At 37.5% G+C, this 13,671-nt stretch overlaps 4 protein-coding genes across 4 annotated transcripts; 2 read left to right on the top strand and 2 right to left on the bottom strand.

Annotated features, from left to right (window-relative positions):
• Window positions 1–896: 896 nt before the first annotated feature.
• Window positions 897–1,969, top strand: LOC6048276 (probable RNA-binding protein 18). The gene is made up of 3 exons (XM_001865181.2): window positions 897–1,062; window positions 1,138–1,199; window positions 1,295–1,969. Exons 1-3 carry the CDS (start codon window positions 1,054–1,056, stop codon window positions 1,827–1,829), a joined length of 606 nt encoding a protein of 201 aa, XP_001865216.2. The 5' UTR covers window positions 897–1,053; the 3' UTR covers window positions 1,830–1,969.
• Window positions 1,881–2,941, bottom strand: LOC6048273 (probable 28S ribosomal protein S25, mitochondrial). The gene is made up of 4 exons (XM_001865182.2): window positions 2,580–2,941; window positions 2,392–2,498; window positions 2,243–2,330; window positions 1,881–2,182 (listed from the first exon to the last, which is right to left on the bottom strand). The coding sequence occupies exons 1-4, from the start codon at window positions 2,714–2,716 to the stop codon at window positions 2,011–2,013; spliced, it is 504 nt and encodes a 167-aa protein (XP_001865217.2). The 5' UTR covers window positions 2,717–2,941; the 3' UTR covers window positions 1,881–2,010.
• A 101-nt stretch (window positions 2,942–3,042) lies between these two features.
• Window positions 3,043–10,722, top strand: LOC6048274 (anaphase-promoting complex subunit 13). Its single transcript, XM_001865183.2, has 3 exons — window positions 3,043–3,183; window positions 10,296–10,339; window positions 10,405–10,722. The coding sequence occupies exons 1-3, from the start codon at window positions 3,172–3,174 to the stop codon at window positions 10,589–10,591; spliced, it is 243 nt and encodes an 80-aa protein (XP_001865218.1). The 5' UTR covers window positions 3,043–3,171; the 3' UTR covers window positions 10,592–10,722.
• Window positions 10,637–12,035, bottom strand: LOC6048277 (26S proteasome non-ATPase regulatory subunit 7). Its single transcript, XM_001865184.2, has 2 exons — window positions 11,703–12,035; window positions 10,637–11,549 (listed from the first exon to the last, which is right to left on the bottom strand). The coding sequence occupies exons 1-2, from the start codon at window positions 11,872–11,874 to the stop codon at window positions 10,744–10,746; spliced, it is 978 nt and encodes a 325-aa protein (XP_001865219.1). The 5' UTR covers window positions 11,875–12,035; the 3' UTR covers window positions 10,637–10,743.
• Window positions 12,036–13,671: the final 1,636 nt, after the last annotated feature.

Here is a 13,671-nt window from a genome sequence, read left to right as displayed (position 1 = left end):
TTTAGCAGGCCCAGACCTCTGATTCTCACCAGAACTCCACCGTTTTGACCACCCCAAATCTTGTTCCCGCGGATCACCGGGTTGCTACCGGTACGGATTTGCACGTCCGAGTACAGGTGATTGACGATTGTCACAAAATAACGAGCCAACTTGTTTACCAGAGTTGATGAAGATTGGTTATGTTATGAACTTTGTTTGTAAACAAACCGCAGCGTGCGCTTCTGCATTGACAACCACGGCTCGTGACCACACTGAAATAAATTTTATGAACGAATCGCGTATCTCCGTAAATATGGATGCACATACGGATTAACATATGCGATATAAGCAATATATGTAAAGTGACCACCTCGTGAGGATTACTCACCCCAAGTCCGAGGCAGTCGATGGTCTTGTCGGCAATTTCTGGGTCGGAGCGCAGATCCGCACTGGGCTTCTCGCACAGATTGCTGGTGGATTGCGGGGTAGGTTGTTGCGAGATGTTGCGAGGATCGGTTCCGCAAGTGAAAAAAAAAAATTCCTCAAGCTCGAAAAATATTGGAGCGGTGACAGTTTGTTAACGAAGGAAACAAACAAGTGACAGTTCTTAACTGTCATTATCCACACTGAACAAAATGTTGTGCCTAATATCGTGCAGGTGAATAATATTTACCTATATTTACGATATTTACGGAATATTTACGGAAGTAAATCCCGAGGTAAATCCAATGCGCTACGGATCCACCTTGTGCCCAACCCCGTGTATTACACCCTATTGTATATACGATTGCTCAGAACTTCAATAAAATTAATGTGTCTTTCCCCTTGTAAAAATCTCGACTTTTTCAATTGCGGTGTAGCCGATTTCGACCACAGGGTAGAATCCCACTCGAAGAATGAACTGTCAGTCCAACTGTCAAAGTTAATTATTTACGCGAAAATTTTCACTCATATCAACAGAAATTTGTATCAAATTTGCGAAAAATCCGTTTTTTAATCGGAAAACTGTACAAAATACCGTTTTATACCAACTAGTTGTGTTCACTAATTTATAAATCTATTAAAAACCTGAAAATGACCGAGGTAAGTCGCCTAATTGCGTCTTAAAATCGTCAAACTCAAAATAACTGTAACTCACTTTCACTCTTTGTCCTTCAGCAACCTCCAGCGCAGGACGACCGACGGCTTTGGCTGGGCAACCTGGACAGTCGCATTACCGAGTAAGTTGCTTTTCTTTCTTCCCCTCTCACTTTCAACTTCCCTAGAAGAGGAATATTAACCGCCTTTTCCCGCTTTTTTCGTTCCGCCCCAATCGGTACCAACTATTGAAAATTGCGCAAAAATGCGGCAAAATTGAGAAGTTCGACATGCTGTTCCACCGGTCCGGACCGATGGCCGGCTATCCGCGGGGGTACGCCTTCGTGACGTACGACCGGCAGCAGGACTCGGAACGGGCGCTGGAGATGCTGAACGGCAAGCAGATCGGGGACAAACACATGGTGGTGCGCTGGGCCAAGAACGTCAACCGGGACGAGATGGAGCGGGCGAAGCCAAAGATACAGATTCCGGCGCTGGCCGGGGGGTCAAAGGCGGGCGCCGGGGGACCTGTGAGTCAGCAGACCAAGATTCAAGCGTTGGAGGCGAAGCTGAAGATGATGGAGAGCAGGTCGGACGATCTGATCATCAATAAGAGCGTGGTTGGGGAGAGACCGATCATCGAGCGATATCAGTATAATAAGAACGCGCCGAACCAGCAGCAGCAGCGGTCGGATTCGATGAAACATCGGCATCATGGGCCGGGTCGGGGAGGGTCGCGCCCTGGACCGTACAAGTCGACGCGGTTCAAGTAGTGAGCGCGGGGGGAGTTTCTTTCCGGCGGTTTTATACAACTTTTCAAGATCTGCGTGTGTGACGACTTTTTTTTACTCTGAGACAAACTTAAGGTTGCTGGAATTACAAACTACTCTCAAGCAACGTGAACTAAAACGAATTTTTTAACTCTCTCAATCAATCTAGAACGGAAAAGAACTTCTACTCCTTCTGGAACTTGTACTTGCCGCGCATGTGCTGCGGCACCGGAACGACTCCCGGGCAGGGCAACTGGCCGGGCACTTCGCAGATACAGTGCTTGGCGCAACCGATGCCAAAGTTGGCCGGGTTGTCCTGCTTTTCCGCGAGCTTTGATTCCGCCTTGAGGGTTTCGCTGTGGAAAAAGAAAATTGTTTAGTTGTTACTGCTAATGTTGTGTCTGTTGAATGCATACAAAGATTTCCCCACGACCTGTATCAGGTGCTGCATGATCTCGTCACGGTTTTTGCTGTCGACATCGATGAGAATCTGCTTGCCATTCTCTACAAAATTAATAATATTTAAAACTTTACATTTATCTCAGTTACTGAAAGAAACCCTTACCATAATAGCACCGAATAAACGGCGACGGGGTCATGTTCTTGAACGTCACAACCTGCACATTCGGATTTTTGTACTGAATCTGGGGAATGTTCCAAAACACAAAGTCCCTGCAAGAAGAAAGATTCGGAATTGAGTTACGTAATCAACCGGGAGGTCTCTCGTGGGCCACCATAGATCTTGCAACCTACCTCGCGCCCTCGTGGTGATCGCCGTACGTGTTGTAGTTTACGCTAAAGACTTTGATCTTCTCCTTGAGCGCCAACCGGCCCGCGGTCAGATACTGGATGGACCGGCGAACCGGGGCTTTTCCCTTCATGAACGGCATTTTTGGTTGAGGTTTTGTAACAGAAACAAAAGCTATCCGGCAGAAATTGACCCCGATTGGGAGGAAAACTTTGTCGCTAACTTTTCAAAATAGTTTGGTAGGTTAAAGTATCAAAAAAAAAATGGATTAAACAGCGATTTATAGGTTTTAAATGCACGATTTCAAAAAAAAAAACTTGTGCGTAAGAGCACGTTTGTTGATGTTTTGAGCTGTTTCATCGATTTTTGATTTGTTGACAGTGGATGAACTTGTTGAAGAACCTCAAATATTTGACGCAACGGGGCTTGTCAAACGTTACACCGCAATTTATCATCATTCGACCTGTTAAGCCAACTCCTCTCTGTTCTTCGAGAGAAACGTCACTTTTGAAAGTTTGTTTTTGATTGGATTTGAAGTCGCTTGGTGAATTAAATTTTCTCGGTTTCGGAGCTAATTTTTACCAAATTTCCTGTGAAATGGATAGTGAAGTAAGATTTTTGCATATTTAATCAATTTTCTAAAGTTTTCAACGTATCAAATCAGAACTTCATATTGAGGGCTCTGTCTGCGGTGTCAATCCAATATTTTGCAATGATGTCGCGCGCTACCATCGCAAGCTTTCTGGCGTGACTGTTTTTAGGCACTTGAATCTCACGTCCCAAGCACCCAGTTACGACCTAAGAGGGTCACGACGTTCTAGCAAGATTCTAGCAGAGTTCTTAAACTGAGAACAAGATTGTTCTGAGCTTGACAGAGGTGGATATTCTTACAGCATTCTAGCAGAAATGTTCCACTGTTCTAGCCGGATTTCGGCAGAACCAGCTTTGCTGCTATGAGGAATGCCATATAAATTCACTTGAATAATGGCCAAAAAATGTCACTACATTTTCTCGGAAATTACTGAACGAATTCCGACACTTCCGGTCGCGTTTGATCCATCTGAGCTTCTAGTGAAACCTATTGAAAATCTTCCCCGTAGCCCATTCCTGGCAAAAGAAATTTGCGGAAAACGATTTGCAAACCTTCATTCAAAACGGAGAAAATTTTCCAACATTGCATAATTTTTGGAAAAAAAAAAATATATCCTGGCTGAAACGTAACGAACATCTATTGAAATTTGCCAAAGTCACAGCCACTTCAGAAAAAAAATTTGCTTATTTAGCTCATTATTTTGATTTAGCCTTTGTATTTTTTAAAAATGATTTTTTTTTCAAATTCAAACATTCGTTATGAATTTCGTATCATTTCTAAATAAACATTTTTGCAATTCCGTTGGAAACTATTTACTTTTCCTGACATTCTCGAGCAACGAAACGGCCTACTTTTCCCTCACCAAAAATAATAGAATGGAAATTAAAACCTTTAAAAACCAGGGCAGAAAAGTTCTACTTTTCGGCACTGAAATGAGTGCTGAAAAAAAAGTTGAACTTTTCGACACTATTATCGAAAAGCATCATTTTTATTTTTTATTTTTTTGGTTTTGAACGGTGAGTTTATGGAGCACATTGTGAGTACATGGATGTTTGACAAAATAAAAAACAAATGTAAAAATGTGAAATGTCTATATGAAAAAACTTAGATTAATGTCTAAAAATGTACAGAAAGACATGTTTTTGCCAATTTCCCTTTTTAATTTTGAAATTTTCGACATTGAATTTTTTAATCAATGTTAATTTATCTAGTGGTCAGCATTTAACTGATTTTTTTCAAGGAAAATTCAGTTTGATATGATTTTATGTTTTCCCACTTATTTTAAGCAAAATGATTGAAAAGACATTTTTTTTTAAACAATTTTGCAAATTGCAATAACTCAAAATTTCTAGGAATTTTTTTTGCAAAATTTTCTTTATGTTTTCAAAACGATAAAAAAGGTTTTCAATGTTGGATTTTATTCGACATTCCGAAACTGAAAATCAAGCTTTATCTATGGTAAGTAAGGTCAAGAGCAACATTTGAAAAAAAACATAGTTTAAATTACTTAGGCCGATGCAATTTTTTATCGATGGGGGTAAAACAATAAAAGTATAAACAATTGAAATTTTGAGCCAAGTTTTCAACATTTTAATGAAAAAATTGTTTTAAAATGCATAAAATGCAATGCAAATGCATGCAGGACAGGTGTATTGTCCAGTTGTTTTGCCATCATTAGTTTCCAAAAAATTAAATATTGACGATAATTTAATTTTTTGCGAAAAAAAAAATTGCGCTGCTGTACATAGGAATTTCATAAAAAATCAAAACAATTTTAAACAAGCCCAAACATGCTAAATATGATTATCAATGCAGAAAAATGCATTTAAGATTGTTTTCAGTTGATTAGACTTCTATTTTGAAGTTTTGACCTTGTTGCGTGCTCTTCTGTTGACGTCCACGTAAGGAACATCCTGGAAGGAGCGTAACTAACTACATCCGTAGTTCTGTTAGATCATCCTAATTATCTTGATCAGAACAGTATAGCTCTGGTTCCTTGCGAGTGTCCTATTTTCTTACCTCCACGTTGGCTTGGTTTTCATGATGACCTAGCTGGTGGCCTGTGGAAACGGATCGTAAACCTTTGACCACCGCGGGTCAGAGTCGAGACGGCTAAAAAAAAAGGGCGCGACAATGTGGGAAAGGGAAGTAATTTGTGATTGTAGACGGTTTTGTTTTGATTCGCTGTATGTTGAGTCAACTGCTGTGGATGTACCTGAAACATCGCACAACGGGGTTTCTCTTCTCTTCATTCTCAGCTACCACCTATCTCCTATTTTTGTTTTGCTCTTCTGATTCCCAATTCTTCACTGATTCTTCTATTTAATATCCAACATTTGATTTTAATGTTACTAACTTTTGATTCTCTTATCTCTCAAAGCTTTTCCACTCTTTTCTATCAATTGATACTGCTGTAAAAACTTTGTGTTTTTCATTAAATATATACTTTTCCTTAATGTACTAGTAATATCAAGTCTATTGTTCATTTGCCTAATCTTTTTTGATTTTATTGCGAATTTATTTGTTTGAATAATTCTTTATCTGTCCTATAAATTATCATTACTATAATCTAAGCTTGTTTTGCATCTCTATTTATTAACTATTGTCTAATTTTACATCTAATACATCTAGCTTCTCATTTTTATTCTTCAAAATACGCTCATCATTCTCTTACTATTGATACTTGATTTTTATAAAATAAATTCTCTTTTACTGACTATTGTTTTCAATCTTCACCTTTTTTCAAACAAGTGAGGTTTGAGCCCTTACTCAATTTATGGAATGGTTAAAGGATTAACACAAATATTGCTATTGTATTTTTGATAAACTTTTATAACATGCTTAGGACCAAAAATTGTAACAAAACACCGCGACAGAAGAAATAGCAACAGATTAACACGATTCAACATTAGGGAAGATATCAGGAGAAAACAGTACACAGTAGAATAACAACTAGTTTTTGAATTCAAACTAAAAATAAAACAGTACTTGCTTTAATGAAAATTGATAGGCACACTATAAATGGTTAGGCGCTTATACTTACATCAAACCCTACGTAATGTACCACCCCCGGCCGAGTTAAAATGCGTAACCGGAAAAGAAGGTGTGCATGCCTGGCACGAACACTCAAAGCGTGTTCTAGCGTGTTGCTCGTACTGACTCAGAGCAAGGGTGAGATGTAGGTGTAAGGGCAGTGCGTGTTCGTCGGGAACCTAGTGCATAAGATCGGTCAAGGCCCGTTCTTACACTGAAAATTGCGAATTGCGAATTGCGAACTTTACCTCTTGTTTGATGAACAATATTCAGAAAGATTTTGAATGTATTAAACAGCTTTTCCATACTCAAATATACCTTAAATTTAATGTAAGTTACTAAAACAGAAAAAAAGTGAATTAATTTTGAAAATTGTACAAAATATTACAAAATTATTCAAGAGTTAACAAACAATTTTCAAACAAGGATGCTCAGAATTCCCGACTTTTCCCGACTTCTTGACAAAAAATCATAAATTCCCGACTTTTTCCCGATTTTTGGCGAATTTAAGCGAATTTCCGACTTTTTCCCGACTTTCTCGACTTGAGTGGCCACCCTGGAATTTTTCATAAACTTTGAAATTCAAGGAATAACGAATTAAAAACTATTCAATGTATATTTCTCTACACTGTTTAAATGTTTGTGTTTATAGAATAACTTAAAAATTGAGCAAAGGTGCACAACAACGCTAAAAGTTTATTTTTAAAGAAGATTTGCATCCAAATTTCGGTTCAATTAATTTGATCATGCCTCATTATTTTTTTTTATATTTTTGTGTTAAGGAAATTAAACTTAAGAAACTTGCAACGACTAATTAAATTTTAAAGTTTCAAAAAAGTTAATGATATCAGAGTATTTAATTAAATTTAATTTTGAACAAATAAAAAATAATCAACACCAATTTTCGAAAGTTATTTTTTTTTTAATCAAAATATATTAATCTTGTTGGAGTAATGAGAACGCAGTGAATTATAAACACGTCCAATCGGTAGTAAGTTTATTCAACTAATAAAATGTAACCAAGCTGCCGACACACAGTGCCTTCTTGATTGCGCGCAGTCTTCTACTCAACAATTAATCATACTTGCAGCACTATTTATTAATTTGTTTACTAAAAAAACTCAATTAATTTTATGAGAAAAAATTGTTTACTTTTTCAACAATAATCGAACATTACTTCCGGCCCGACACAGCTTCAGAAAAATCAAATCAGGCCCGCAGGGCCAAAAGGTTGGCCACTCCTGTATTATACATTATTTGCAAGCATATTTCATCGTCATCTTAGGAAATAAAATTCCCTTTACACTTCAAAAATTAAAAAAAAAAACAAATCGAAATTTTACAACATTTCCAAACTCCTAAAATTCTCAACAATTTAAATAAAATCTAAAATTAAAGATCAAAATGAAAAAAAAAATGTCATAATTTACAAAAAATTCTAAAATTTAAAAAAATACAAATTCTAAAGAATCCAAAATTTTGACGGCTACATTTTTTTTGCAGTTAATGAAATTTCTATTCATTTTTAATTTTGATTTTTGAATTTTTAGTTATCATTTATTTTGAAACTTTATGGGAATTCCAAATATTTTTCGCAAAAGAGCAGTTCTCTCAGATTTCGGTCATTCCATTTTTTTTTGTATTTTTTAATCCGACTGAAACTTTTTTGGTGCCTTCGGTATGCCCAAAGAAGCCATTTTGCATCATTAGTTTGTCCATATAATTTTCCATACAAATTCGGCAGCTGTCCATACAAAAATGATGTATGAAAATTCAAAAATCTGTATCTTTTGAAGGAATTTTTTGATCGAGTTGGTGTCTTCGGCAAAGTTGTAAGTATGGATATGGACTACACTGAAAAAAATGATACACGGTAAAACATTTTTTGGTGATTTTTTATTTAAATTTTTGTCACTAAAACATGATAGGCAAAAAAACACTATTTTTAATTTGTTTTGAATTTTTGATATGTTTTAGAGGACATCAAATGCCAACTTTTCAGAAATTTCCAGATTGTGCAAAAAATCTTTGAGCGAGTTATGAATTTTTGAATCAATACTAATTTTTTCAAAAAATCGAAATATTGGTCGCAACAATTTTTCAACTTCATTTTTCGATGTAAAATCAAATTTGCAATCAAAAAGTACTTTAATGAAATTTTGATAAAGTGCACCGTTTTCAAGTTAAATCCATTTTTAGGTGACTTTTTTGAAACTAGTCGAAGTTTTTATTTTTTTTTTAATTAGTGCACATGTTTGCCCTCTTTTGAAAAAAATATTTTGAAAAGCTGAGAAAATTCTCTATATTTTGCACTTTTGAACTTTTTTGATACGACCCTTAGTTGCTGAGATTTTGCCATGCAAAGGTTTAAAAACAAGAATTTGATGTTTTTTAAGTCCCACCCAAACAACACACCATTTTCTAATGTCGATATCTCAGCAACTAATGGTCCGATTTTCTATGTTAAAATATGAAACATTCGTGAAATTTTCCGATCTTTTCGAAAAAAATATTTTCAAAATTTTTAAATCAAGACTAACATTTTAAAAGGGCGTAATATCGAATGTTTGGCCCTTTTGAAATGTTAGTCTTGGTTTAAAAATCTTGAAAATATTTTTTTTTGAAAAGATCGGTGGGTTGTTTGAGTGAGACTTAGAAAACATCAATTTTCCTGTTTTTAAACACTTGCATGGCAATATCTTAGAAACTAAGGGTCGTATCAACAAAGTTCAAAAGTGCAAAATATAGAGAATTTTCTCAGCTTTCCAAATATTTTTTCAAAAGTGGGCAAACATGTGCACTTATTAAAAAAAATTAAAAACTTCGACTAGTTTCAAAAAAGTCACCTAAAAATGGATTTAACTTGAAAACGGTGCACTTTATCAAAATTTCACTGAAGTACTTTTTGATTGCAAATTTAATTTTACATCGAAAAATGAAGTTGAACAATTTTTGCGACCAATTTTTCGATTATTTGAAAAAACAGCATTGATTCAAAAATTCATAACTCGCTCAAAGATTTTTTGCACAACCTGGAAATTTCTGAAAAGTTGGCATTTGATGTCCTCTAAAACATAAAAAATAGTGTTTTTTTTTGCAAATCAAGTTTTAGTGACAAAAAGTTAAATAAAAAATCACCAAAAAATTTGTTACCTTGTATCATTTTTTTCCAGTGTAGTCCATATCCATACCTGCAACTTTGCCGAAGACACCAAATCGATCAAAAAATTCCTTCAAAAGATACAGATTTTTGAATTTTCATACATCATATTTGTATGGCCAGCTGCCAAGTTTGTATGGAAAATTATATGGACAAACTAATGATGCAAAATGGCTTCTTTGGGTATGCCGAAGTCACAAAAAAAGTTTCAGCCGGATTAAAAAATACAAAAAAAAAATCGAATGACCGAAATCTGAGAGAACTGCTCTCCTGTAGCATATTTCATCGTCATCTTAGGAAATAAAATTCCCTTAACGACACTTCAAAAATAAAAAAAAAACAAAAAGGAATTTTACAACGCTTCCAAACTCCTAAAATTCCCAATATATAAAAAAAATCTAAAATTTAAAAATAAGTAAAGATTAAAATAAAAAAATGTCAAAATTTCCAAAAAATTCTAAACTTTCAAAAAATACAAATTCTAAAGAATTCAAAATTTTAAAGGCTACACTTTTTTGCAGTTAATGAAATTTCTATTCACTTTTAATTTTGATTTTTGAATTTTAAATTTTTAGGTTTCATTTATATTGAAATTTTATGGGAATTCCAAATATTTTTCTCAAAAGAAACTTTTCTGGGAATTGTTTTCCCCTTACTCAAAAGGTTTCAAAAACACTCAGAGAATAAAAAAATATTGTGATTTCTAAAATATGTGTCCACGTGGTTAATGAATGGTCCCAAGATGGTCCTGTACCAAAAAGAGAATCATTTTCCTAATCATTTAACTAGTTTTAAACTAAATTAGATTGAGAAAATAATGTTTAGTTTTAGAGTCTCTATTGCAAGTTTGTGCTTGAACCTAGCGGTCCAAAGCCTTGAATGAGAGAGGTGACCACAAACTGACAATCCTAAACAAAATAAACCATTTTTTTTCAGCCTCCATCCGACGGCTACCTCATCGATCTGATCGACGATACCTGGTGGGTGTTTTGTGCTTGTTTCACCTCGTTTGCTTGTTTCACGTCTTTTGCTTGTTCCACCTCAGGCTCACCGACGAACTGCCCAACGACCAGATTATGGTTCCCTCGGAGAAGCTGCCCGACCCCGAGGCGGACAACGGCGACTCGCACCTCACCCTGTCCGAGCAGGAGCAAAAGTGGACCGACCTGGCGCTGTCCTCGCTGGCGCCGGAACTGTCCGTCTCCGAGCAGCTCAATTTGAATGGCGTTTAGGAAGATGGAATGTTTTTTTCTTTCAAGCATTTCAAGCCGGTGAGACAGATTTGAGAATTAGTATTAGTATTTATACGATTCGTATGTAATTAATAAACGTTACACTTGATTTGCAGCCAAAAAGCAACTCCACAGACACTCACTCTCTCTTTTTACTTCTTCTCTTTCTCCTCCTTCTTGTCGTCCTTTTTCTTATCCTTGTCCTCCTTTTCGCCGTCCTTTCCCTCCTTCTTCTTGTCCTTTCCGTCGTCGCCCTTCTTGCCCTCTTCCGCGTCCCGATTCGTGAGCTTGTTGTTGATCAGGTTGTGCAACGCGATGATGGACCGCACCAGCGAGGCCAGATAAACCACCAACATCTGGTCGTTCGTCTTCACGTACAGCGTGTCGGTAAAGTTCTCCTGGGCAATGTCCGGCAGCAGGTTCAGGATGTCCTGCAGCTGGTACACGATCTGGTGGTTCACCGGCAGCTGCCCGTTGCCGACCTTCAGCAGGTAGTTCTTGATTTCGCGCAGCTGTGAGTTCAGTCCCTTCAGCCCGAGCAGCTGGTTGGTGATCTTCTGCGACAAACTTCCGACCGTCGTGTCCTTAATGTCCCGCAGCAGGTGCTCCACGCCCACCTCTTCCGCTTCCTCCGCGCCAATCTCGCTCGGTACGTGCTCGAAGGTCTTGGACGTGGGACTGCCGTCGTCATGCACCTCCTCCACCGCGATGTACGCCTCCGTCGGCAGACCCAGATCCTTCGGCTTGGCGTCGATTATGACGAGCACCGAGTTGGGGCAGTAGCGCCGGATCAGCTCGTTGATGGCGATGTCGTTCTGGCACAGCTTCGGGCCCGTGTGGTACCAGCCGACGACGCGCTCGCGGGCGTTCACCTTCTTGAACATGCCGTACATGTTTTCCAGGTAGTCGTGGTCCAGGAACCACACCGATTTGTCCTTGTCGTCCTCGTCGAACGGAACTGCAATGAGAAATTTTCATTTCAAACTTTTTCTGCTCGGGGTTGTCACCCAACTTCCCCACAGCAAGCTCAACACCGCTGGGCACTTGATGCATTTTTAGCCCTCGTTTCAACAAACATTACAACCTTCCAAAACCAACCCCAACAACCTACCGGCAAAGCTGTTCGACACGTCCAGCACGCCCTTGGCCCTCCAGCAGCCGAGCAGCACTCCGACGACGCGCTTCTGGTTCCCGATCTTGCCCATCCGGTTAAAGTGGTCCACCACGCTCAGCAGCACCAGCGGGTGCACAATCACCTTGGTGACGCTCGTTTCCGACGGCATCCTGGTTGCGGGTTAGTTTCCTCGGTCGGTCGGAACAGGTTCTCACAGATTCCGGCGGGGTTTTGGCCTCAAATTCGTGCGGACAATGCAACTTTTTCGGCGACTCACGAGCAATGACAAAACAACTTTTTGGGACGTCACTTTGCGATCTTTTGGTTTCGTGCGGTTGGTAGCGGTACACTCTGAGCCGAAGTAACACACATTTATGAGTTATTTTTACTCATGTTTCATCAGAATCATATTAAACTGAGCATTAAAATTAGTTGAAAATCATTTTTTTAAATCAATAAGCAAATTTAATTCAAGAGTTTTTTTTTAAAAGGTCGAATAAACCAAACTTACAGTTTTTGCTTTTTGGGTGTTTTTAATACCCCTGACTCAAGGGGGTTTTAAAACACCCAAAAAGCAAAAACTGAAAATTTGATTTATTGTTTATTATGATTGGAAAATTTGATTTATTTAAAAAAAAAACTCCAGAATTGTCATTTGAAAAAAAAAAATCAAATTCGTGAAGACTTCTATCATTGCCATGATTTTTCGTTCAAAGATATAAAATTTGCGCCCCTATCAATATTTTGACAAAATTCCTTCTACAAGTTGTTTAGAATAGTGCACTACACATGCTGATACCTTTTGGTAACGATTATCCCATTCCTTGCAAAGTTATGGAAATCGTCATAAATCAATGATTGCCAACTAGGACGTTAATGATTGTATCACAAAATTAGGTACCGTAATCTGGGGCGAATCGGGACTACAGTCTGAATAGGGACAGCATTTTTTGAGCACTTAAAGCTTTTAAATATGGAAATGGATGTACACATTTTGTTGGTCTGAGTCTGTTCTAACCGAAACCAACCAGAAAAATCACAATATTGTGCTCCAACATGGTTAAAACTGCTGTCCCAATTCGCCCCATGTGTCCCGATTGACCCCAGTTTACGGTATATAAATTTTGAAACACATTTGATTTAGACCAAACACTCTTTCAGTGGCTTCAAGAAGGTAACAACCGGTACATGCTGATTCATTTTGGTGCAGAAATTCGTTAAATTTAATGAGATACAGAGCATTTCCAGAGTTTTTTTTGAAAAGGACCAATAAACTATTGTCTTTCATATGTTTATAGGACCTAAAAAAACGTTACTTAATGCACCTTAAGGTGGTTGGTGCCTTCCTCGCATTCATGTTGTATTTTAGGTGGTATTTACAAATTAATTTAAAAGTTTTTTTTATTTTTTTTTTCATTTGTTTTTTTTTTTAATTATTGATTTTACTTGAACAGCAATTTTCAATTCTTTTTTTTACCAACTCTTCAAAATAAAGGTGAAAAGTCTCATGAGTTATATATTTCAGTAAAAAGTTCGTGTAAATCTTTGTCGAGACAAAATGATGCAGCAACATAATTAATACAGATTTTTTCCAGAAGAGACGCAGACACTGCTTAAGCAATGTGGCAACCGGGCGATACGCATGCAAGGGAATGTGGCTGCAAATCACCTGCGTGGTCAAAAAGTCAAAAAAGCAAAAAGACCCGGCCTTTGAGGTTATGCAAAAATCACCCTTTTTTGTAGCTACAAAAAAACTTTTTCTTGGCATAACTTTAAAAGTTCTTCACTAAACAGAATAAAATTTAATAGGGTCTTAGGGGACTCCAAAACGAACAAAATAAGGCGGATCTGGCCAAAATCGGTTCAGCCAGTTCTGAGATAATCGTGTGGAAAAAAAATCAAGTCTACACACATCCCCACAGACATTTGTTCAGAATTTGATTCTGAGTCGATAGGTATACGTGAA

The sequence above is a fragment of the Culex quinquefasciatus genome, chromosome 2 (genome assembly GCF_015732765.1).
Source record: "Culex quinquefasciatus strain JHB chromosome 2, VPISU_Cqui_1.0_pri_paternal, whole genome shotgun sequence".
Taxonomy (NCBI): Eukaryota; Metazoa; Arthropoda; class Insecta; order Diptera; family Culicidae; genus Culex; species Culex quinquefasciatus.
The sequence above is the reverse complement of the archived record's forward strand: the minus strand, read 5'-3'. Positions and strand labels throughout refer to the sequence as shown.

Excerpts from the sequence above, each read along its gene's own strand:
- LOC6048273 (XM_001865182.2), bottom strand. The coding sequence starts at position 2,716 with ATGCCGTTCATGAAGGGAAAAGCCCCGGTTCGCCGGTCCATCCAGTAT. Across the intron at positions 2,331-2,391 it reads GTTTATTCGGTGCTATTATG|AGAATGGCAAGCAGATTCTC; the intron begins GTAAGGGTTTCT and ends TTAATTTTGTAG. Across the intron at positions 2,183-2,242 it reads CAGGTCGTGGGGAAATCTTT|CGAAACCCTCAAGGCGGAAT; the intron begins GTATGCATTCAA and ends CTTTTTCCACAG.
- LOC6048274 (XM_001865183.2), top strand. Across the intron at positions 10,340-10,404 it reads GATCTGATCGACGATACCTG|GCTCACCGACGAACTGCCCA; the intron begins GTGGGTGTTTTG and ends GTTCCACCTCAG.
- LOC6048277 (XM_001865184.2), bottom strand. The coding sequence starts at position 11,874 with ATGCCGTCGGAAACGAGCGTCACCAAGGTGATTGTGCACCCGCTGGTG. Across the intron at positions 11,550-11,702 it reads CGTGTCGAACAGCTTTGCCG|TTCCGTTCGACGAGGACGAC; the intron begins GTAGGTTGTTGG and ends TTCTCATTGCAG.
- LOC6048276 (XM_001865181.2), top strand. Across the intron at positions 1,200-1,294 it reads CTGGACAGTCGCATTACCGA|GTACCAACTATTGAAAATTG; the intron begins GTAAGTTGCTTT and ends CCGCCCCAATCG.